Source organism: Leucoraja erinacea, chromosome 27 (assembly GCF_028641065.1).
Source record: "Leucoraja erinacea ecotype New England chromosome 27, Leri_hhj_1, whole genome shotgun sequence".
In the NCBI taxonomy this organism is placed as follows: domain Eukaryota; kingdom Metazoa; phylum Chordata; class Chondrichthyes; order Rajiformes; family Rajidae; genus Leucoraja; species Leucoraja erinaceus.
This window is the reverse complement of record NC_073403.1, coordinates 13696339-13723062: the sequence shown is the minus strand read 5'-3', so window position 1 is coordinate 13723062 and position 26724 is coordinate 13696339. Positions and strand designations below refer to the sequence as shown.

Sequence of the window (26724 nt, the reverse complement as noted above, 5' to 3'; positions counted from 1 at the left end):
GACCTTGGGGAATCAGCTGCAAGTGTTGGATCAAAATTAAAATCCTCATAAATAGCAGGGGAGGAATTCAGTACAAACATGTCCAGCTCACACCATGTCATGGGCATATTGGTTAATGAGATCAAAACACCAGGAATAAAAAACACACAAATGATCCCGGCCTCTGTCTGATGTACACACCTGACTCAAAAAACAGGCAGCAGCTAAGCTCAACCAGCAGCAACACAGTAAAACGGAGAGGCCTTTAGAGTTACATTACATCAAACATTTATGAAAAAAAACACATGAAGAAAGGTATGGACTAGAGATGACATACAGATTGTAACATTACAACAAAGAAAGGCTTCAGTTTTCAGATACAGTACACTGTGGAGCGGGAGAGCCTAGGCTTGCAGTTGGCTGCCTGTTTAAATGCTGATTAAACTATGGAAGCCCAACTCCGAAGGCTACCTAAAAGCACCAGGACAGCATAAGCAGTACACAAGTTTGAAGCCAAGCAGGTGTGCAACCTCCTTAAAACAAAAGCCCTCACCAACCACTGGACACAGAGATCCAGATAGGTAAGCAAATGGTGGTAGCATTCGCTAACCAGCTTTGCCCCTCAAACAGCATGCATTAATACTTTAAATATCTCTATACACACTACAAATACTGTCAATACAAAAACTCAGGCTGTGCTATACAAATCTGAAATTTAAATGGCACAGAACAAAAGATAATTGATAGCTAAAAATAAAAGCATCAAATGGAGAACTCAATCCGGTTATAAATCCAAGGATAAGGCCAGTCACTGTTACATTTACTATGAGCTGTCGACAACACAAACTATTTGCACGACAAAGGCGGGTACTGCCAGTGAAAGTCTTTAATAACTGGACTTTGCAGCGAGTGTTGGGACTGGGTATATTTTACTCAGAGCACCAATTGGGATCCAAAAGGCTTGGCAATAAGATAAATTTTTGCTGCATTGCTGTTTCACATTCCCCTTAGATTGCCCTAATATCCCCTATACCTGTACTGGCCTATACCAGGACAAATGCTACGAATCTAGTCGGCGCATGTGCATTCTCTACACACAAACCTAGATGTAGCACGTGTGGAGGAGGGAGTCAAACCTAAATTGGACTGGCTGGATACTGGATACCCACATCAGGAACCACTAGAGCTCTGAATGTCTTTATAAAAGGAAATTTGATTAATTAAATAATAGAGCATTTAAAATAATTAAACGATTTCCCCCAGTGCGAACAGCAGAGTAACTAAATATAAATGTCCGAGTTTAACCATTGTTTGATCCCAAGGCAAGTCCCCTCCCAACCCAATGCAGGGAAAGTGTTTCAATGACATTGTGCCCCAGTTGATAATAGCAGAGAACTTGCTTAGATGATTGACTTTACGGTTTATCACTTAGTTGACCAGCCCCAGCCCTCTAAAACCACACGCACAAAATGAGCCTCTGTCGTTGTACCTGGTGCCCTTGTGTTGACGCTCTTTATGTGCTCTCAGATGAAGAACCAGATAGCAGAGGAATTCCTTGTCCAAACTCAACAGAAACAAATCTTCCACATCAGAAACTAAAATTTATATTAGACAAAAATGCTGGAGAAACTCAGCGGGTGAGGCAGCATCTATGGAGTGAAGGAAATAGGCAACGTTTCGGATCAAGACCGTTCTTCGGTCTCGGCCCGAAACGTTGCCTATTTCCATCACTCCATAGATGCTGCCTCACCCGCTGAGTTTCTCCAGCATTTTTGTCTACCTTCGATTTTCCAGCATCTGCAGTTCCTTCTGAAACTAAAATTTATATTTCCTGTCCATCAATATTTTATACAACATCCCTACATGTCTAAAGCAGCACCCTTGCTACACTAAAATGAATAGCGTAGGAGAAATCATATGGTTAACAATCACTGCTCATCAAGCCTGACTCACAACAGCAGCAGCAGCAGCTTGGGGCAAAACAAGCACTCACCTTCGACAGACAGCCCAGGTCTGGAAGTCCTTAGAAAAGCTTCAGCCTACTGTTAAATCAATGAGTAAGCTAAGTTTATGGCATTACTGCTTGCAACTATCACTAACCTACAACAAACCTGATTACAATTTTTGTGATTGCTCTGCAAAGTTGTAGACATGGCTCAAATCGTTGTTTCAAAGTCCCTCTGCCACTTGATATCTCACCCATGTCCCTGTGAACCCAACTGGAAGGTGTAAGGTGGTAATCACAACTGTTTGACGTTTCCATTCATTCCCACTTTCCAGACAAATTTTTTTGCAATGAGCATCAGTACTTCTTCCTGACCGATTCCCTCCTTATGATACACAGTGATACTCTCTTCAATTGCTGTGTATCCAAATGAGACAGTGCAAGATGAATGACGGATGCCACCTAACTGCACGTAGTCTCCATCAGCAATGGCAGGAAAACTTCTCATTTCAAAAAGCCAAATATTATTCAAAGCAGTCATTTTTTAAGCCATTAGCAGACCCATCAATTGATTTATTCTAATATGTCCCTCTTGTACTGTAGAATACTCATTTATAAGGAAGAATTAGACAACCACAGCATCGCAATTTTTGAATTTTTATCAGTTGGGAGATGGTAATTTGAACTTTTGCAACAGGTGAAAAATGATCTGAAAGTAAAAGAGCCTGCAAAGGGATGACGCAGTTAGTCCAATTCTGCCTTATAACACTAGCGACTAGAGTCAAATACTTTCCCTCTAGTGCTATCTAAGTGGAGATAGCATCCATCCCCATAAATGCTCTGGTTTCTTCCCATATCTCATAAACATGTAGGTTGGTTGGCTAACTGGTCACTTTTAATTGCCTATGTTGTGTAGGTAAGTGGTAGAATGTAATGCAGGTAGAAGTGGGCTGAAGACTTGAAGGGGAGTGAGACGAATAGGTTAGAGAAAAATCAGTGGAGCAATGAGATTGGTTGTGAGCCGACACAGCCTTGATTGGCTGAAGTAGCTACCTGTGCCTTAACAAAAATGTTAAATTCAAGGAGACACCTGGCTGGAAGGCCATCTTTTGCCCATAATGGGAAATTAAAGGCCAAGAAAAAGGCAGAGAAGCCACCCGTTATTATTTCCCTTACTTTTGGCTGACTCAAGAGTTACAAAATATGCCCTGCTAAAGACAGAAGTGAGAGTGAAGGACCTGCTAAAAGTCAAAGAAATGGGAGCAAATATCTTCAATAAATAGTTAACCAAAGTTTGAAGGGAGATGGCTGAACATGCTGAAGTTTCAAGGCTTTAGTTAGTTCAACTTCACCACAGAAACTGGATATTTCACTACCAAAGCATGCGTTTATACACTCTAACTGGTATATTATTGACACAAATTGATACAGAAAATGCTGGAAACATTCAATGTCAAGCAGCATCTGTGGTACGGGAACAGAGTTAATGTTTCAGGTCTACTTGGGTATACAGAGTGTTTCCAGTATTTGTTGCTTTTATTTCAGATTTTGTGCCGGTAGTTTCAAGTACTATGGACGAGAGTGAATTTGCACTTTAGCACTTTCACCGCTAGATGGCAACAAATCCATCCCACCTACGGAACTGGAAGCCTGACTGTGTCCAAGCAGGATCCAGCTGGCTTCCTGCAGACTTTTAAGAAAAATCTGCCACAGTATATGGGCGCAATTTTTCTGTGGTCAAGAGTATAAAAACTGAAAATTGAACAAGGCCTGGATTGACAAAGAGCACAAATCATTGGCTTTACTCAGCTCATGCAAGGTGCAGTGCACAGGTTGTTAATAAAATACAATAGAATCCAGGGAAGGTTAAGTGTTTGAAGATTAGCTTAGATTTTAGCCCCACAACTAAACATACAAACTAGAAAATATTAGCTGCTAAACTAGCACCTAACCCTTCCCTGAGTTTAATCTTTCAATATTCATGCCAACAATATACTAATGTCAGTAATTAATATCGAGGCTCTGGAAAAGAACCCCAATAGCATTGAGAAAACAACCAGATGATGGAAGAACTTCAAAAATAATCGGTCACAGGAATCCATGGTGCCAACGCATAACAGAAAAATATTAAACAAACATCAGTAAACAGCAAAATACCTTAGAGCCTTTCAATTTAATTTATTCCACTAGTGAAAAAGTAATTTATCTATAACCACTAAACTTTGGAGTGTCAGAACTTCAACATTTACTATATCCCCAATGTCACAGGAAGAGCACTAGGCTCTCAGCACTGCACCAGTGTCAGTAAAGCATTTCTAAATACAATGCTATATTGACCCCTGTTAGTGCTGATTCGGTTAGCATTCTTGTTCCTGGGAACACAACCCTCGTGCTAAACACGGTATCAGTGTACTAATGCTCTGAATGTAATGAACTCCATTGCTCCATCTCCTGTTCTGGTGAAATAAATCTGTTCCACTACTTCCTAGAGCAAGACCAAAAAGCACCAATTGAACACATCCAGCTTCAGGTCTAGATAGAGGATGCCCCAAATCAGTAACAAGTAACTTCATTTCCCAAGTATGCCGTGCACAGTGCATTGTACCCAGTCCAATACAGTACAAACAGAACACATCATGCCTTTTCCTGCTTAGAAAACCTCACATTCACCAATTCATTATTTAACCGAATACACTAGCAGAAAATGAACTGGTCTTGGGTATCCACCAAATAAAGAATGCTCAAGAATGATCTATTACTTGTTACGCCTCACTGCCTGCACGTCTGTGAATGTAGGGTACCTTTCAGTCTCAACTTAGTTAACAACTAAAGCTGGTTAACTCTGGCACTTGAGTAAAAGCCAACCCACATACACACTTCTACATCCTCTCACTTGTGCAGTTCCATCCCCAGAACGGGCCAGGACACTGCATATAGTAAACTATATAACAAAAATCCACAATTCACTACTGCTGAAAGATCCATCAAACTCACAAATACGTCACATTCTAAATGACTAATCAGGCCTATATGTACCAGCTTCGACAAAGGAAAATGGCTTGCCTGGATTGCAGAAACAGGAACTAAAATGTACAATCATAGCCCCAACACAGCCACAAGTCTTGTAGCCATAAAGACTTCTTATTGCTGTTCAATTGTACTTTATCGCAGTGCATCTTTTTTTAATCAATATTATTCTGTCTATCAAACATTGCTTCACAGGGTGAGGGGGAAACAGACCATGAAAGGGTTGCATAGGGAGTCAATCTGCCTCATGATAAACCACTTCCAGAAGTGGTGACAGACTGCATGGATTTACTGAGCAGTAGTGCAAGCTCAGGGGGTGGTTGTTGAGGTTCCGGCATCTACTTATGTTAAATTAATCGCCTCTCATTGAAGGCACACCATCAAGAGGAACAGGGATTTTCAAAACACTCTTGTTTGTTTCAAAACAAACCGGATCCCTCCCACCCCCAAAATACACAGCCGGTTGAGTAAAATCACTGCCGTCTTGAAGGTGAGCAAGCAGAAGGGAAAGGCAATGCAAAGTCCTTGCATTCAAAGACCCCATTTCAGCAAGGCTCAATTGCACAGCACTAACTGTATTAAATTTCACTTAACTATCAGTTATACCTAGACTGAAATCGCCTACTCTAAACTCAGCCCGTTTAGATTAGAAGGCAAAGTCAACATTCATAACAGATTCCAAAAATGCAAACACAGGATGTCTCTTAAAGTCCATTCATGGTTTAAAATTCGTTGCTGGAGAATTGGTGGGAAGCTTGCTGAATGAGCCACTGAATAGGAAAACTAATTCCATATTTGATTAAATGAATGGGTTGTTTGTCTGCAACTGAGTTAAAGTGATAATCCCAATGACAAGTGGTGCGAGTGTCAGTCATTGCAATGCGGCAACTTTGCTGAACCACACTTTCAAAATGTAGTGTCGCCCACTTCAAAGAACAGGACAATACCTTGTTTGCATTCCAAAAGCCATTGAGGCCCCAACTTGGAGAAAGGCAAACCTACTGAAAGAAGAATGGTGTCCTGCGGGCTGTGTCCAAGGCAGGACCAAACAAAGCATGTTCTCAAAACCAGATGATTGTTTACTGCCCCATTCAGCAAAATCTTCATCCAGATACTCCAGTGGAAATTCACTCCAATCTGTAAACTTCACCATGTCCCAATATTATAGTTATAAACAAATGTAATAATTTCTGAACGATAGATCCTGATCTTCCTTATCAAAATAGAACCATCGTCATAAACCAGGCATGAAATATAGGAATGCAATGCCCTGCCGGCACACAACCTGATGTAGTGGATTAGGAACCAGGATTTATTCTGAAACTAGTTATCCCATATTGAGCTATTCCAATCATAAAAATATGGTTGTGTTATTTACAGTGACAGTTTAAAAAAGTTTTTTAACATGGTACATGTACATTACCAGAAGGTTAGCTGATTAAACAAAAGTGTCCCTTTCCCAACAGGTTTGGCATTTGCTTTAAAGGTGGAGAAAGATCAGGGATCCAAATGGCTAATTTTGACCTAGAAAGGCCAAATTGCACTCAGAATATAATAATAACAACACTGAGAATCTGCACAATCATTCTCAACTTTAACTCATTCATACCATTCACACACCAACAGCCCCCCACCCTCCCCCCCCCCCCCCTCCTCTCCCGGCTTGTGTCAGTCATCAGAACTAAACCCGCAAGATCTCAAGACAGTTATTGTAGCAAATGGCTATCCAGTCAGGCTGGGTAGATGCCCACTGGACATTGTTGATTTCTCCTTCCGCTGTGTATGCCAAGATGGGGTCTTCAATGGCACGTGGCATTTGCTGGATGTCCCAAATAAGTGCCTGGTGGTCATCAGCTTGAAACACAATTGTGGATATAGTTAAAATGATTGCATTCATCTTTAAAGTTAACAATGCTGACAGCAAGACATTCCACCCATTGAAATGCTCACGAATAACTTTCAGGACTATGCACTCTGCCTGGCTCAGTACCAGTTGGTGGTGCAGAACCTTCAGTGCTTAACATAAGAATTCAAAGGGAATAATACACCTAAAATAAACAATGTGGAATTAGTTCAAATCCTATGATGCAACGAGACCTGGGTATCATGGTACACCAGTCATTAAAAGTAGGCATGCAGGTGCAGCAGGCAGTCAAGAAGGCGAATGATATGTTAGCATTCATTGCAAAAGGATTTGAGTATAGGAGCAGGGAGGTTCTACTGTAGTTGTAAAGGGTCTTGGTGAGACCACACCTGGAGTATTGCATACAGTTTTGGTCTCCTAATCTGAGGAAGGACATTCTTGCCATAGAGGGAGTACAGAGAAGGTTCACCAGACTGATTCCTGGGATGTCAGGACTTTCATATAAAGAAAGACTGGATAGACTCGGTTTGTATTCGCTAGAATTTAGAAGATTGAGGGGGGGATCTTATAGAAACGTACAAAATTCTTAAGTGGTTGGACAGGCTAGATGCAGGAAGATTGTTCCCGATGTTGGGGAAGTCCAGAACAAGGGGTCACAGTTTAAGGATAAGGGGGACTGAGGTGAGGAAAAAAATTTTTCACACAGAGAGTGGTGAATCTCTGGAATTCTCTGCCACAGAAGGTAGTTGAGGCCAGTTCATTGGCTATATTTAAGAGGGAGTTAGATGTGGCCCTTGTAGCTAAAGGGATCAGGGGGTATGGAGAGAAGGCAGGTACAGGATACTGAGTTGGATGATCAGCCATGATCATATTGAATGGCGGTGCAGGCTCGAAGGGCCGAATGGCCTACTCCTGCACCTATTTTCTATGTTTCTATGATAGCCTAACTTTTTCCTCCTCTATTTCTAATGACACAGGAACAAACAGGAGCCAGGCAAGCACTGGGTAAAACCCACAGAGGGATCCTCTGTTGAAGGTCAGGCAGTGAGCTGCACCTAGAAGTGGCAAAAATGGGAATCCTCCTGTCAGTGGCAAGGGTTCATGGCCAGTCCTACCTCATTCTACAAATTCCACAGGTTCAAATTCTGCCCAGAATGAAGGGCTAGAAATAACCACACCTGTTGAATAAAGGATAGCTACACATTTAAACAGAAACACAGTATTTAGGTTCAGTAGCCAATTCCATCGTTAAATATGGAACTAATCCAAAGATGTTGCCATGTCAAATCTTATAAGACTTGAAAGGAAGACTTCAAACCATAGATAATTTAGAACTATGACTGGACGCCTTCTCGTAATAGGGAGAAAAAGCTCCTCAGACGAGTACAGAATTTAAAATTTAAATATTCAGAAATGGGTTATGATAAATTTAGGGCCATGGGTAGCCAATAAAAAGAAAACAAAGTTGGGCAAAATATATAGAAAGTCAGTTGAAAAAAACAAAACTACAGGAGGCAGTTCAGATGTGAGCTGTGAGATCCCCCAGAGAACACTGATCATCAATATATATTCTTGGGTAGGTGCAGAGTGCAACATCAACTGGTGTAGATGGTACAGGAATAATAGGTCAATTGACTAAAGGCAGACAGGTTAGTATGGACGCAACAGACTAGAGATGCTGGGATCTGGAACAAAACACAAACTGCTGAAGGAACTCGAGCAGGTTGGGCAGCAGCTGGGGAGGCAACATGCGTTTCAGGTGAGACCCTGCTTCAGGATAATATATTTGCCCAATATAAAATGTTAGGAAAAAGAGGTAGAAATACAGGAAATCATAAAATTTTATAAAGTGATTGCCAGAGAAACTTGTATACATTGAGAAAACAAGAGGAAACTGAATCGTAATTTTATGGACAGTATGCAAAAGTGACAAGTTATTGATAAGCCTACACAGATCATTGGCCAGGTCTTAGGGCAAATTAGGATGTTTCCAGGGATAATAATTGTTGGATTTAAGTTACAAATTTCCACAATGAAATGTGTTAAATTGAAATTAACTTTACATTTAAACGGTTAGTGTGAAAGAAAAGAATGTTAATAACTACGGTACACAAAAATGCTGGAGAAACTCAGCGGGTGCAGCAGCATCTATGGAGAGCAGGAAATAGGTAACGTTTCTTAAACATGTTAATAACTACGATAAGAATTATTTATTATCACGTTTAAGGAAAGTCTTTAGATGATGTTCAGTTGTAAATGAACAAAGGAAGTCCTTACCTGCAGTGCAGATGTGACAGGATGAATGTGGAGCCCAGGCAATGCCATTCACACATGCCCGGTGATTGTTTAGCCGGGCCACAGGAGTGCAGGGCACACGGACATCAAGAATCACCACCTGCAACCGACAGGTAAATGCTTTTGGTTTAACAGACTCAAAAGAACATTTTAAAAGAGTGAAGTAGCATTTTACCTGACAATTAATGCCTCCGAAGCAATTTAAGTGCAAGGTGAATAGGATCCAAATTAGGACATAGAATAAGGTTGACATAATCTGCAATAACCACACCCTCTCACTCAAAGACTGAAAAATATTTTATAACCAAAAGCATTTTTGGAAAGCAACCAGTTACCCTGATATTGATGGAACCATTAAAAAGCAAGATTGATTATAAACTTCAGTATAGAATGGAATGTTTATGTAAATACAGTAAAAAAACGTTATCAGTTTATCAGCTTGACCTTCTACTCTTCCAAGTTGCCAACTTCCACATGAAACAATCTTACCCTGCATACAATCTGCAACTCCAATATTGTAACATGTTAATGTGTTACTGTGCACCATAAGTCATGATGGGGCATTATTCAGCGACTGCAGGCTATCTCCTCTTAGATCACTCAGATGCCAAGCCATCAGGTGCAAGTGGTTACTGCATCCATTCAACCAGTCACTAAACATGAAAAACTCAAGCCAGTCAGGCTGCATCTGTGAGAAGACGAGTCACTGCTGTAGGACAGAAACCCTTCATCAGAACTTAACGAGAAAAGCTAATCAATCTGCAGGGAGGGTGGGGGATGTCCCTGATAGCATAAAACAAGGTGACCACATTTAACAAGGTTATCGGGTCAACGAGTGAATGGGAGCAATTAGAGACAAAAGAATATGAGATGCAAAATACTGTACAGGGCAAACCCCGCAGATTCCCCGGCTGGGATTGTCTTTCATCCCAGGTAGAAAATGAAAGAATAGGCTGAGCTAATATTACAGATGGATGACTGATACTGACTGAAAAAAACAAGTTATCTGAAATTGGCAAATTACCAAGTTACTGAAAAATTCAATGTCAATTCCAGAAGGCCACGGGCTGAAATGAATGAGGGTTCCTCAAGCTTGTGCTGGGCTTCACTATGACAATGCAGGTTACAGACCATAGGTCTGAGTGGGAGGGGGAATTAAAATGACAGGCGACAGGAAGCAGAATGAACAAAGATGTTCCACAAAGTGATCACTCAATCTGCATTTGGTTTCTGCAACGTAGAGGAAGCTACATTGTGAACATTGAATGTAGTATACCAGAATGAAACTGCAAGTGAATCAGTGCCATAACTGGATAACTGCGTTATGTTGGCACTCTTTCTGAATTGTGGCTTCCTCTCTGCCATTCCTTGACTATCTCATCCATTTCTCATGCCTTTGCTGTCAACTCCTCTCCCCGGGACAGACCAAGGATAGAATTCCCTAGTCGTCACATTCCATCCCTGCAGCTTCCACATTCACTCCTCACCCATCACTTGTTGATACATTGACATTTGGACTTGGAGACTGCGCAAGTCCATAGAATTCAGTCTTGCAATTATTTTCTTGCCCATCAAGGCATATTATACATATTACTACACCATATTACTGGACCGTTAATTTTCTATGCTCACCTCCATGCCGTCCATTGCCATTGTGGCCAAATAATTGGGATCTTGCTTGTTCCAACACAGTCGAAGCAATGGATGGTGCTGCGGATCTTCATAGATGATGGTGCTGTGTTCCAGGTGTCTAAGGTCAAACATACGCACTGAACCATCTGCACCCACAGAGGCAAACATGTCCCTGCCACCTCCTGCTCTGCTGAATGCAATATCGTATACCTGCGAGTGGAAGAAAATAAGATGCAAGTTATTAGTCTAACCATTAGTGGTTTCCAAAGTGGAAGAGGCAATGAATCTTTGGAGATTAAGACAAACAGATTAAAAAAAAAAAAATTTAAATCAAGAAAGACCTTACTTCAATTCCCAAGTCCAGCGATCTCTCTGAGCTGCATTCAGGGGCTGGTATCTTGCTTAGGACACAAAGTGCTACGGCAAATCAACAGGTCAGGAAGTGGCATGCCGCCTGACCTGCCGAGTTACTCCAGCACTATATGTTCATCGCATCAAGCTGCTAATTAGTGTTAAGATCACTTATTAAGGGTGGGAAAGGAAGAGGATGCACTTATAATTGTTATCAAGCAAATCCCAATGGAAATAATTGTGTGAAACCAATAGATATACACAGGGCAACACTTGACATGGTGGACTATGGCATCTGGAAATGTTGAAGGTGTGATTGGAGTACAAGTGGCTGGGAATACAAAATTCTAGCTTTCTAATTTGACAGCTTTGACATATTTTTTTCAATAAAGCTTTTATCTTGCATTTCTTAAGTCCCTTTGCACTGTAAAGCCAATGTAGGACATTTCAGAATCAATGTTTTTAAACATGCTGGCCAGGTGACACAATTAATCTCCATTCACATTTTACACGTGTAAAGGAGTCTTCCAGGTTGAATGCACCTCCTTCCCATGAGAATGAAAAGTGATCTCTCTGCAATGCATGAATAAGGTCTTGCTTATTCCCATCTTGAAATTGGACCTAAATGCCTGACAAACAGAAAGACCCGATGTCAGCAAGTTTGAAACAGGTTCCATCAAAGTAGTCTTGAATTAAGGATTAATCTGCAATCCTTCCCACTAGAAAAGAAGCACCTGGTGTGTAAAAGCAGATGTAAATAGGCATCCAATCATAATAATTCTCAGAATTCAGGCAGAGCAAAAGGACCTTTACTTTCCAGCTAGAAATGCTAGATGTAGCTATATTGCACAATAGGAAAATATCCTATTGGCCAGCACCAATAGACTATACAGGTACAATCTTCACAAATCTGCAAGTGGGGACAAAAGTTAGCTCACTTGTGGGTGACAATCAACATTCACTTTACTTTCCATCTCTCATGTACTTATTTCAAATCTTCCTTTCTTCATGCATGTCAGCTCCTTAAGCTATCAGAAGCATTTAAAATGCAAGTTCAAAAACAACTAAATTAAGATGGCTCACATTCAAGGAATAGAAAAGCCTCCTCCTCCCCCGTACTGCAGTTCTGTTATTCATCATTAACATTTCCTCACCTACACAAATAATGGGATTTCATGTTCAATTCAGCCATCCAAAATTATTTCAAAACATCCGATTGCTCAATCATAATCAGTTATTTTCAAAAGAGGATTGCAGGACCACTAAGTTACGGAGAAACTCAATTATGAAAATGACAGGTGCCAAAGTTCAGATCAACTGCAATACTTTGAACGGTGAAACAGGTCTCTGATGGGTTACATGACCTGCTTTGGGGTTCTGAGCCTATATACTGGGAAACAGCCGCACAGGCATACAGCAATATACCAAACATCTTTTGGTTTATGTTCAAAGTTTGATTGTTTACATTTTCACAATACACCAGTTAAAAGCTGTACATAGAATGGATTACGGTATGACATAGTTGGCACCTAAAATTAGGTTCCACTGTACTGAATTAGCTTCTAATAAAATAAACAAAAAAAAAAACTAGAATTATATTGGGCACGTTCGTAACATTACTACCAACATGTTGTACCATGAAGATTAAAATTTCTAGAGAACTTTAATTGTAGAATAGCAAACTATCATGTGTTACTACAACTGAATTGCAATGACCACTGTAATAATTGTATTCATTAATAGAACAGCGATTGTTAAGAGCAACTTAATACCAATATTGCAGCACTCAGACGCAATGCAACGCCACTGGCAATATTTAATGACTGTTGCAACCCACTAATGTCCCCATTTGTTTTAAGAACATTACTCTCAGCCCTCCCACACAGGGTAAATATGCATGAAAATTGAAACATACTTAACACGGTCAGAAATTTTAGCAAGAAAATTGGATCAAATCAGGCCCCGAGCTCTTTCCCGTATATATTGCCTTCACTGTGTGACTGACTGAGCAATCTTGCATCTGCAATGAATTGAGCATTGGAAAAACATTGAAACCTCATTACCTCCTTATCATGAGCAATGAGCTGCGTTTTCACATGACCAGAGACTAGATTAACTCGGCCAAGCACCTGACCAGTCTCCAGACCCCAGATTGTACAAGTGGTGTCAATGCTGGAAGTACCTGTGGAGAAAATAAGCAATTAGTAATCTGAAGAACAGGATATAGTTGGTACTCTTAAACATAAAACGGAACTCTATTTTATTGAGTTGCACACAATTTTTGAAAATTGCTCAATCCATTTACTCTGCAAAGTAACACTTATCTCTTGTGTAAAAAAAAAAAAAATGTCAATAACTTTTCACACCAAAGAATATCACGCTTGGAACAGTCTTTGTATTCTTAGTCCCTGATAATTTGTTAATGAATTCTTGGGCAATTTATTTTTCCATTAATTCTCTTAGAAACATTAATTAGATTCCTATAGAATCCCTTCTTTGAAAATTGAGAAAAATTGTTTCTAATATATAGCTTTAAATTTTTAATCTCATGGCCATGCCGAAGCCCAATTCTGATGACGAGATAATTTAAGTGGCTATTTTTCTCTTCACTACAATCAATTTTCACACTTTCCTTCTGATTTCCATAACTCTCAATTCCCTTAGTAGGCAAACATGTATCAATCTCAGTCTTGAATGTATTCAACAAATATGTAGCCAATGTCTTCAAGAATAAATAATTTCATGCCTTGACTCCTTATCTGGAGAACATGCACCCAGTCACCAACCATTAATTTCTCTCAACAATTTTATATTTCATTGGAAATACATCTTATTCTTCAAAATTTCTATAAACATAGATCTTATTCATTGCTGCTTAGAGATAAACACCCACTCCAACTACTTTAGGCATTCTGGTTATGGTCTCACGCAAACCCTATAAATTAATAGCAACACTCTTTCCTCCATATCTTGTACAATGAAAGTCACAATATTATTCCCATCCCAGTCTATCTAAAGAGCAGCATCTGTAACAATGCATTATTTCCTCAATATGTAATGCAATCATAGAAAATAGGGTATTTGGACAACGCCATCATTTATTTTCCATCATTAATTGCTACTGAACTGTTTGGCTTTCCCAGCCACTTTAGGTGGTCAGAAAATAATCAACTATATTCCTTGGTTTTGTACTCGAATGTAGGTCAGACGGAATAGATTGGACAGAGTTTTCCCTTAAGAATAATTGTAGGAGCCATTTATGTTTAGGCTAACTACTGCTGGCATATTATATTATTTTGTCTACATATATCTTGCCGTGTTATTTTGGACACTTGGGGCAGTCATTAGATGCATAGTGGCGTGTATATACAAGGGCAAAGGGGACAGGAAGTGGCAGGCACAGGGAGGGAGAGCATACAGTTCTCACCAAACCAGGTACAGAACAGCCAGCTACATCTTGCATGCAGAATAAGGAAAACCTGGTACGTTCATCTCTTTGTTTGTACAACTACTTCAATAAACAACCAATTTACGACTGGAAATGACGACTGGAAGATCTGTTCTATTAGGTCTGCGTAAGATCTCTCCTACTTACCTGTGTAGTAATGGCAACTGGAAAAGAGGCCACTGGAAAGTCGGAAATTTGCCATTACAATAATAGTGAAATTGGTAACGCTTTCATTGTCTTCATTTTTGATGCTAGTATTTTTATTCCAAATTATTAACCAGACTTAAATTTCCCAGCTGTTACAATTGTATTTGAACTTTTCTCAATTTTTTTTATTCCGACCACTACATCACTAGTGCAGCAAGTTAACCACAAAGTCACCACACCACCATCACCATTGAATTGTTAGTTTGGATTTTTTCCCCACATCTCTGGAATTGGAATTTTGCTCCCATGCCAGTGTCACATGTGGCTTTGAGATAACTAGGGTTGAACAATATGCACTACTCATATGCTTGGAAGAATCTCACATCAAAGCATTGAAAATTTGAGCTGCTTTTAGTGCCAGCTTTCTTCAATGGAGGCTACAATGCAAACCAGACACTCCAGGATTAAGTACAGACCAAACTAGATTCCATAGACCCTTTTCTATTTTAATGCCTTCGCTAGAATATAATTTGCTTTATTGTTTCATTCCTCAGTGTTTCAGTGCATGAAAAGTGATAATGAATCAATTGGTGAATGAAGCAAAACACAGAACAGAAAATACAGAATTGCAGCAAAAATTTGAAAGGCCCAGCTCCAAAACAATTTACTGCTGATCTGGTGAAAGAATTCACCAGATCAAATCAGCCAAGGCAACCAAAAGTTAACAAAAATTAATCAATGTCTCCATTCTTACATCATTCATAATGATCAGGTAAATTCAGAGTTAATTTATATGGTCAGTATGGTGGTCTACTACCCCAAGCTCATCCTGCACTCCACAATTTTTTGGGTGAGGTGGGGCATGCGAGGGACTGATCAATCAGATAGGTAGGGGCCATCTGGACTTTAAAAGGCACATGAACAGAATTATATCGACTGGCACAGGTTACCAGATGGACTTTTCATTATGCTGACCCCATTTGTACCAAACTGCAGTTACGACAGTCTAGACAAGAGAATATGGGTTCTGCAGTTAGTACTGGAACCTCTACAAACACCAATTGTAGAGGAAGCAGAAACAAAGATAACACTTCAAATGTGGCAGCAAAAGCAACACTTAAAAAAACCAGCTGCAATTAAAGTAGGACTGGAAAATTGGAAAGTAGATTAAGCCGATCCAAACGTCAGGAGTGCCAAACATCAGACAAAATTGAAGATTTGATTGCATTGGAAAAGTATCTTTTACCCGCAGTCTGATACAACTCTAATATATCTGCAATGCAGGAGTCAGCTAGAGAGCTCACATCTTTGAAAAAGTTCCTTTGTGTTGTGAAAACTTATGGAAAAACAAGTACACATGACCATCTGCAACACCGCCAGCTTTCAACACCGTTACATCACGAGCATGCAGCCAGACATACCCCGAGGTGTCCACCATTGATTTAATCACGCGGATTCCTCATCATATTACGCTGTCTGAATGAATGTGCTTTTTCACTGGGCATCAATGTTTGGATGGAGATCGCAACCAAATGGTAATTTGTTCCCAAACTCCCAAAAGTAATTCCAAGGCACTAAACTCCTTGTATCAGTGGTCAAATAGATGCTCCCTGAATCACAGTGGGTATCAACCTTCATGGACATGGTGCAACAAATGTGATCTTCACAGCGCAACATTTCCAAGAAAAATGTAGGGCACTACACATGGTCTTTTTCAACTGTCCAAAAGCCTTTTGACTATCAATTGTGGATGACTGGAGAACATTCTTCTCAAATTGCCTGCAGAAATTAATCTCCATTCCATGTCCGCCACTCAATGACATGTAGGGTATGATTTTAACCAACAGATCCACCACAAGCCCAAGCTCAGTGCAGTTTAATCAAGTAATTCCCAATTACTCCAACCATTTTTATAATCGTTCTTTACGCAATATTGTTCCTCACAGCCAAACTCCCACAGGACTGAACTACCAAGGTCACTTCAACTCAGTTACTGGGCTACAGAAGACAAACAATGCTTACAGACACTCATGTTCAGAGGCAGAGGTCTAAGCCATTGCCAAACTGTTTGGTGATTTTGATAAGGTATTTCACTGTACCTCTGGTACACCAGCACAAACTTTGACCAACTAAGGAAAACAGCATTCAATGACCAAACCCCAAACAGACATTCATGATCTACCTCAATGATCCTGGTCTCTTCTGCACTTTGAAAACACTTACCACCTAAAGCAGTGATATTGATTATTGCCAGGTACACAGAGATACAGGGAGAAGTTCTTTGTGCGTTATCTAGTCAAATCATATTATATGCAAGTATAACCACGTCATACAAATGCACAAAGGTAATGAAAATGAAAAATACCAGAGCGCAGAATAATGCTCGAGCATTATAAATGTTAGAATTAAAGAGGAAGTCTGCAATGAGGTAGGTTAGAAGATCAGGACTAAATCCTAGCATATGGGAGGACCGTTCAGTGGTGTGAAGTTGGGAGAAGCTGTGTCTGAATCTGGTGGTACGTGCTTTCATGCTTTTGCCCAAAGAGGAGAGAAGAGGAAATGTCTGGGGTGAGAAAAATCCTTGACTATGTTAGCTGTTTTCAAAAGACACCACAAAGTATAGATGGAGTCGATGGTGGTGAGGCTGGTTAATGGACAAAGAACCTCAAAGCAGAAGGAAAATAAGCCCAATGTGCCGAACAGCTGAAACATGCTACAATTCAAATGTTAAATGCCAGCAACTGTGTTAATAGCAAATAAAATGCTTCTAAAGACAATTTGAAGCTTGGACAAGATATTAAGGCAGATGCCCGAAGAATGCATGATTATTGATATGCCGTAAATCAGCTTCACACACGTCTGTAAAAAAAACATATTCAAATATTGCAATTTGGAAAATTCGACAGTACTTAGTTGATTTTGAAACCCCAGGTCTGCTCATTGCAGGGCCACTCTCACTGGAGCTTGCATCCATGGCAGCAAGTATAGAGATTATTTTGAAAAGCTACTAACTCAGGTGTAACAGGACAGGTATCAATTTACAAATGGAAAAAGGAAAAAAACCTGCACATGGGCGTTTCTGTAAATACAGCACTCAGTAGTGAAACTGAAGGTCTCCAAACTTCCAGGTTATTTTCCTGTTTTATTTTAATGTAATATTCCCATTGTTTCATATCCTGTATTTTAAGTAATATAGATCATGGTGTATAGCCAAAATAATGAGATGAAGCAAAATAAATAAATCTGTTTCTACAAAGAAAAATATCAGATATGTCCCCGTGTTTTGATTGCATAAATTTTGCAATTAAATAACTCTATATAAGCCAAATTCTGATTATGCTAATGATTTTTATCATTTATCATTCGATAAGATGGTTTTCTGATGCCGCAAGTTTTCACAGCAGAACGTGAGAAGTGGTGCCGCTTTGGTCACGTTGTGAAATGTATGAATTAAAAGCAGAGTAACCATTTTTACATTTATTGTTTCTTTGTTTATTGTTTATATTTTGAGTTTAAGCTTTCCATTGAAATAATAATGAATAGAACAAAATCATGAAATAAAAATCTAGTTTACTCACCTATTTTAGTGATGTCTCATTCTGTAGTCCCTCCCATTGTCTAAGGTTATCAATGCTCTTTATTGAGCTATAACAGGGCTTTTTGCACTCATCACGATTATAATGACCCTGGCGTGAACTACGGGCCTCGTGGTGGGTTAGGTGCTGACATTTTGGGAGTTTAGAAATCAGTAAGTGTTCCATCAGTCTTATAAATTTACTTTTTTTCTCTCGTTTTCTTTCCTTTAAATTTTGAAAGTATTAAATTTTGGTCAAATTTTGGTTGATGTTGATCACAAATTAGCTCAAAGTGATCATCGGTAGGCCCATTTTTAATGCTGTGGTATTTCATTATGATTTAATAACTTTCAAATTTGGCCACCCACGTTACAGGTTGGTACCCTTATTTATGGAAACACCCACATATCATTTTGTACTATTGTAATTTCCAAGTGCAGTCCCAAATAATGTCTAATTTGCCATTTTTTGAAATTTTCAACTGGTTTTCAATACAACATTTTAAATTCATTCTTTTGTTTTTACTATCAGCTCATTGCCCTTGGGGTTAAAATATCCTTCAATTAATATTTACATAAGGATTTAATTGAAAAGGAAAGGTGGCTTTCAGCAGTTCAATCTCAGAAAAATCACTGATTGGATAATGTAAGAAATAAACTGGTCCCAACTGTTTTTTTCACCTGCTCTTTCCTTACCTATTTCAGGTATTCATTTTTCAAACAGAGTCAGGGTTAAACGTCACATAATGCTGTTCATAAAGTTCACCATTAAGTAAATGGTTTATCTTTTTCAGTTGCATGCTGTCTCAAATTCAACTTTAAGCATCTGTTTAACATTACAAAAAGATCTGTACAATAAACCAGCAAACACATCAAGGAAGGACTATTCAGTCACAGCCACAGACCTCCCCTGGGCAATCAATCCATCTGCTCTAAGTAGTCTGGCATCATTATAAAGGTTTTACCCAAAATCCATGGAAGGTTTTTGGATCTAATTGTGCAAAATTATGAGGCACCCATCACCAGAGTCCCAGAAGGTATCTAATTAGCTGAGAGACAATGCATAGCCTGCAGCTCTTCCTTACCCAAGAGATTTGGATCCACTTCGTTCCAGTCAAATGAAGTCAGAGGAGCACAGAAGTCAGAGTTCTTGTTATTGTTTAGTAAGCATTCCAGCCGGGTTTCAGTATCGCTCACCTAGAATGTTAAGAAAATATTTGCAGATATTCGTTACTTGTATAATTCTTCCCAGCCTTGACAAGTTTCCACTCCCCCCTGAGTCTAGCTCCTAATGCGTGCATCATGTTCCCATGGCTCTTTTTGAATCTGTGGCACAATTACCATGCTGCAAGTGAACTTTGAACATTGGTAAGCAATTCGCCAACTGGGGAAATAACCATACCAAACAATAACACCGAGAAACCATACATTTGGGTACAAGTAAATATTGATACAATTAAAAAAAAACAGCAACAAAGGCTATTTACACACCTCTGTTATAGAATCAAAGCATAGAAACTTTACAACATTGGAAGTTAGTAGAACCATCATATTTGTGTTGATTAAAGAAAAAGCTACCCAGCTTTACCCCCACGTTCTTCAGTACAAGAAACTGCAGATGCTGGTTTACAAAAAGGACACAAAGTGCTGGAGTTACTCAGTGGGTCAGGCAGCATCCCTGGAGAATATGAATAGGTGACATTTTGAAACATCACCTATCCATGTTCTCCCGGGATGCTGCCTGACCGACCTGCTGAATTACTCCAACATTGGTGTCCTTTTTTTTTCTCCAGTAGGCTCCTGACCCTGCAAGTCATGGATCCTGCAATGCACATCCATGTTTTCTCCAAATGTGTCGATGATTTATGCCTCTCACCATCTTTTCAGGTATGAGCTCCAGACCCCACCACCCCTGGGTGGAAGAAAATTCCTTACCTCTGATCTAATCTTGTCTAGAAACTGCTCTCATTTTTAATCTATTTTTTCTGCTACTTTAAAATCTGTGACGCCTGCTTTAGGTTTCCTTTGGGAATCAGATCCCCAGTATTTGATAGAGGCTATGCAATTTTATACTCAGCCCTCACTACACAAAAGAATGTCCTAGATTATCTTTCACAAGTTCACCTCAATCCTGGCTATCTTCAAAAAACCCTTGTATCTAACCTGATCAACTCAACTTTCTTCCAAAACCCCTATTTAGTTTAGGTTTAAAATTAAAGTTTATGGAAGTGTTAACATTTTACCCAAAACCAGTCGTAATGACCAAGGATTCTGCTCCCTGCGCATCTCCACCATCATCTCCTGCTACGCAATCACATCTATACATAACTAAACTTCTAATCTTGTGTTCTTCCGGTTTGTGTGTGGTTTTTCTATTTTCGCAAAAACGGTACTCGAAAGCGCTACGATGTTTTGCCAGCTTTCACCGTTCTCCTGTGCTGCGAGTGCAAGAAGTTTTGTTTCGATCAATGGTATATTGTAAATGTTATTAAGGCAAAAAACTATAGATTGGTCTCCTCTCCTGTCCTGTCAGTCACTTCCTGTCCTGTCAGTCACTTCCTGGCCCAATGATTGGCCGTGTCCGCTGTCAATTGGCTGGAGGTCGCCACGGTGAAGGATTGGCGCCGCCATCGCCCAAGGAGCTGCGGCCGCACAGTACCTGGTGGGGACGGTGCTGCCGCGGGCCGAGCCCAGGAACTGGAGCCAAGGACGATCCCAGGGACAGAGCCTGGGCTAGAACCAAGGATGAGTATGGGTCCGGGGTCAGGGATGAGCCCGGAGATGAAGCCGGGGCCTGGATTGAAGCCCAGGCGGTAGCCGAGTTGAGGGCTGGAGTTGGGCTGAAGCCCAGGGTCTGGGTCAAGGTTTACCAGCGCCTCGGGGGCTGCCATCCTGCAGCAAAGCCTCCCCAGCCCTGGCATGGCTGCCTGCCACCCTCACCCCACCACCGGAACAGCGAACCCGGCTCCATCGAGGCCCAGGTCCGCGAGTGCTTCGGCCGCCTACAGCCAGGGCCGGTCCGAGTGCGAGAACCAGGCCAAGTTCCAGGCCCTGGCGCTATTCTACAATTTGGGTAGGTGCTGGGACAGGGAATGGGAGTGAGGAGAAGAGGATGAGAGAAATATGGAGGCAGATGGGGTGGTAGAGGAAGATGGGGGGGGGGGGGGGGGAGGAGTCGGAAGCGCCGAGACACTGCGGGTCCTGGGACGGGCAGCGCCTCAGTGGCTCCGGCCCGCGGGCGCGGACACCGAGAGCAGCCCTAACGCACCACACCGTTACATGGAGAGAGGGAGTGCCGCAGCCCGGCCCACAGCGCAGGAGGGGGGGGAGGGAAGACGGAGGGAGGGGGGGGGAGAGTGGGATGGAGAGGGGAGAGAGGGATGTGGGAGGGAGAGGGAGAGGGGGAGGGAGGGGGGAAAGAGAGGGAGGGAGTGGGATAAAGGGGTGGTGGAGTGCAACAGGGTGGGGAGGGGTAGAAGGGGTGATGGGCAAAATGGGATAGTGGGAGGGGACCAAGCCTCCCGTGTGGCAGGGACCCAACGCGTCCCACTTAGTCTGGTGCAGTGTCCTATTTCTGTACTCACTGACACATGGCACCAGGGGTAATCCAGAGATTACCACCTTCCAGGTGCTGCCACTTAATCTTCTTAATTCCTAAACTCTGCGTGCAGGATATAATCTCCGATGGTAGTGTTGTTTTGGACCACAGCCTCTAGCCACTCTCCCCCCAGAATGTCCTGCAGGGACTCAGCATTACCCTTCACCCACCACCATAGAGGCAACAGATCATCGTGCAATCATGTCCCCATGCACCTTCTTTGTTTTGGCTCCTTCAGTCTAACCTTGTAGATGAAGTCAGTTATTGCCAAATCCATTTTCTGTAACTTTTCTATTCCCTCTCCAAGAATTTAACATTATAATGATCAAGGTACATGAGATTTTAGGTCTCCAAGACATGTAGATATCAGAATTGGACACTGTCCTCCAGAGTTGGCCGTCTATTTCATCTAAACCACTCTACTAATACACTATATCCCTATTTGAAAAGCCCTGGTCCCATAGGCTTTACTAATTTCTCTCAACTAGCCACGGTCAAATGTTTATGCCCATCTAATTGTAAATTCCCAAGTAGCCTGTATCATTCAGCTTATAAGATTCCTTTATTTCATGCCGAATGTACCACTTTACACCTCTCTAACAAACTTTACCTGCCATTTGTATTAACAAGAAACTGCAGATGCTGGATTACAGAAGAGTACCGTTTACAGAAAAGGCATGAGTAACTCAGCGGGTCAGGTAACATCTCTGGAAAACATGGATTGGTGAAGTTTGAGTTTGGAACCCTTCTTCAGACCAATTGTGCGTGTGAGATGGGGGGAAATTTTCATCTTCCTCCCCCCCTTCCCCTCCCCCACCCGACCGATCTGCTAACATGACTTTTTAGTTTTCCATGGACCTCCTCAATGCTTCTTATTGTTGTCTGCAAATTCAGAAACTATCCAACTAAATTGTATAAAACTCTCTACTCAGAAACAAACACAGTCATTAATTTTCCATGTTGCCTTATGCCAAAGACCTCAATTTTATTGATCAACATTTTGAGTGGCACCGCATGAGATGCCTTCTAAAACTCGACATACAAATTCCTCTGTTGTCACTTGCAAAATAATTTTTAGATCAGGTTAGTCAAATTTTATTGGCCGTTAACAAATCCCTGATGGGTCTCCTCACGCTTCTCCAAGTACCTATTAAACTTTTTTCCACTATGTTCACAAAATCGTCCCCATCATCAATGTTAAATTGAACAGCTCGAAGTTGCCTGGCATGTCCTCAGACACCTTTTCAAACCGTGACTTCGCACTTGCCATTCTGAGACCTCCAGCCGCCTTCCCCCTGCAATTTAGGATGCTTTTTGCCTTTTGGATCAAGTGATTCATTTATTTAAGCACAACCAGCATGCGGCCCATCATTTAGCAGCTCAACAATTAACACATGTAACTTTGGTCAAAATGAGATATTAGTAATATTATTTTCCCTTGGTAAAGATTGATACAAAATATGTATTGCATATTCCAGTATTATCTTCAGTTTCTATGGAAGGATTCCATAGATTTAGGTCCTAGGGCTAAAGGGATCAAGCAATATGGGGAACGGTACTGATTTTAGATGATCAGCCATGATGGCGGTCCTGGCTCGAAGGGCCGAATAGCTTATTCCTGCACCTATGGTCTATGTTTCATCTTATTAGGCCCAGCCTTAATTCTCACTACCCAAGTTTTCCTTAAATGAGTGGTCATTCCTGTCTCACATTCTCTTCATCCATCCAATCGATTGAACTCGGCCTGGCTCACTTTGGAATTATTCACCTGATAATATCATATACCCATGTTTTTGTTTCATCATAACTCTGCTCCCCTGCCATCATTCAAAATCATCTAAGGGGGCAAATGTAGATTGGAAATTACAAATCTAGATTAAATGGGAAATGACAGACCAATAAGCATAATGCAAGTAATGGGAACAAGAGCCAGAATCTACAGTTTAAAAAAAAGTGATAGCAGGACATTTGGAAAGGAATATTGAAATTGGACGATGTTATTGTGGGTTTATGAAATTAAAATCATGCTTAAGAGATCTATTGATGCAAATAGCAGAATAATAAGGGAGATGCACAGAGTGCAATGAATTTATATTTTCAGTCAGCTTTTGACAAGATCCCATGTAAGAGGTTAGTTTTTATACTGGGGCTAATGTACTGGCATGGAATGGATGACAAATGGAGAGATCGAATGAAGGCGCATTATCAAGACGGAGTAAGGGTTTGCTGCAGCAATCCATACTTTGACCCTACTTAGTGACAATATTGCTCCCATGGCTCCTTCTCCCCCATATCCCACATGCCCTCATCCCCCTTTTCTGCCCCCCCCCCTTCCTAAGGGACCTCATCCCCTCCCTCATTCCCACGGGCATTGCCCCCGTTCCTTACTCACCCACCCCACCCCGCCTGCATTCCTCTCCCCCCATGGACCCCCGTATCCCCCCCCCCCCCCCCCCATCGCCTCCATTCCTCCCCTCCTCGATCTTCTTTCCTTCCCTTCCCCCCCCACCCACCCCCACCAACCCTGCCCCCTTTCCTTCCCCACCCCAACATTCGGGGTCTCGGTCTCGCCGCCACCTCCCCCTCCGCTAGGCCTCGGCCTGTCCTCACCCTCCAGATGCGCAGGTAGTCGCCGGAGGTGGCGAGCAGGTCGGGGTAGACGCCCTTGGTGTCGGGGATCCACATGATCTTGGTGGTGGGGTAGGGGTGGTCGAAGGTGTTGCGGGAGATGAACTCGGAGCTCTCCTCGTCCAGCCCCACGATCTGCACCTTGTTGTTGTACTCCTCCACGAAGGAGCCGAGCGCCAGGCGGAAGCGCTTGTCGGGCCGCACGCTCCAGTTCATGGCGTACACCGTCCATGGCGCCTCGTACTTGTAGATCTCCTTCCTCTTGCCGTGCATGCTCATCTTGGGATGGGGAGGCCCGCTGTCCGCCTCGGCTCGGCTCGGCTCCGGCCCACCTGCCCTGCCCGGCGCGGCCCGTCAACGCCGCCCCTCACAACAATAAACCGCTTAAACTCACAACGGAAACCCGTCGCTGACTGAGTGGCCGCAGCCGGACATAGGTGGGCGGGCCAATAGATCATGTGATGGACGGCAGCACAGACCAATCAGGTACAGGCATCCAGTGGGCGGGTTTATAATTGCCATGATGGACGGCGAAACGGGCCAATTAGATAGAGGCATTTGATGGGCGGGCCATTGATGCCTATGATGGACGATGGATCAGACCAATCAGGTGCAAGCATTCGGTGGGCGGGCTCACTGTTGGCACCTTGCGTGTGCTTACAATCTGATTTGAGGATCAACTAATAAAAACACAAAATACATGAAACATGAAATTAAAGTGACGAGTGGAAAGGATTGGGGATGTGCAAAGATGAGATGATTGGGGGTGGGGGCACAGGGGAAAAGGATCTCCTTGTGGCGTTCTGTCCTGCATCTTGGTGGAATCAGTCTGTTGCTGAAGGTACTCTTCAGGTTGACCAGTGGGTCATGGAGGGGGTGAGCTGTATTGTCCAGGATGCCCCGCAGTTTGAGGCAAAGATCCTAGATGAGTATCTTTGGTTTGAGGAGCATCCTCTCCTCCAAGACCACCTCCTACGACCAACTCCGCCCGCAGGACAGATCCAACCTTCCTGATAAGCTTGTTAAATCTATTGGCGTCCACGGCCTTCGTCCTACTGCCCCAGCACATGGCAGCAATGAAGATGGCACTGGCTACCACCGATTGGTAGAACTTCTGCAGCATTTTACTGCAGACGTTGAAGGAGTGGAGCCTTCTCAAAAAGTAGTCGGCTCTGTTTCTTCTACTACATGGCTTCAGTTTTGACCAGTCGTTTACTGTCCAGGTACACTCCAAGGTATTTGTATTCCCTGGTAAAGGGCCTGTCCCACTTGGGCGTATATTTTTTACGACTGCCGGCGACTATCATAGTCGTAGCAGGTTGCCGAAAAACCGGCGACTGGACACCCCTACGACAATGTCTACGACAAGCTACAACAACCTATCACCTAGTCGACATCAAGCTACGGTAAGATACTGACAACCGGTGACCCATTAGGATGTCCACCTACGACAACCCACGTCCACACACGACAAGGTATGACAAGCTATGACCCTTTCGGCGAAAAATGAAGACATCTTGAAATAATTCAGTCATCGAAAGCTGTCGCCGGTTGACATATGTGGCCACCAATGGAATTCACCGAAGTCGGCACCGGCGACAACCTAACTCATCCTGGTGAAAACCTACAACAGCATCAAAGAGGAGAAGTCAAGCTATGCCCATTGGCGTCAAATCCACTGTCACCGACTGTCTCAGAAAATCTTTCAACATGTTGAAAATCCAGCCGCGACCAGACACTACGACTCTTTGGGCGACTGAGGAGACTACTCACGACCATACAGTAGGTATGTTACAAAACCTACCTGAATCGTGGCTGAGTATCTGCCCTACCCCGTGTGCGCGATTTTGGCGCTGTTTAGAGGGGGCGGGTTTAAAACGCGATTTTTACTAGGCTGTTCCAATCGAAAATGTTCAGCCTAGTAAATCATTAACGGAAAATCGCTGAAAGACCCCGTAGCAAAAGCTATTATTAGTTTTTATGGCCTTGTATAATATTTATAGTAGTTTAAAAATCACTCTCTTACTCCGCAACCTCTCGCAGCCCCAGGGTTTTATAAAGCAAACAATTAAAGGTATGTACCTTATTTTTACATTAAATGGGGCTTGTATATAACCCTGTATATAAAGTTTTCTATAGCGAGTAGTTCATTTTGGGCTCTTTATATCCCGCAGTATTTTTCTGGGCACTTGAGGGCACAAATCCAACGCAATGTGAACGTTCTAAACCAGCGCGT

At 42.0% G+C, this 26724-nt stretch overlaps 1 protein-coding gene across 1 annotated transcript; it reads right to left on the bottom strand.

Moving 5' to 3' along the window:
- Positions 1-2571: 2571 nt before the first annotated feature.
- dcaf7 (ddb1 and cul4 associated factor 7) lies at positions 2572-24906 on the bottom strand. Its single transcript, XM_055657096.1, has 6 exons — positions 24471-24906; positions 19348-19459; positions 13157-13275; positions 10743-10952; positions 9093-9210; positions 2572-6805 (listed from the first exon to the last, which is right to left on the bottom strand). The coding sequence occupies exons 1-6, from the start codon at positions 24765-24767 to the stop codon at positions 6633-6635; spliced, it is 1029 nt and encodes a 342-aa protein (XP_055513071.1). The 5' UTR covers positions 24768-24906; the 3' UTR covers positions 2572-6632.
- Positions 24907-26724: the final 1818 nt, after the last annotated feature.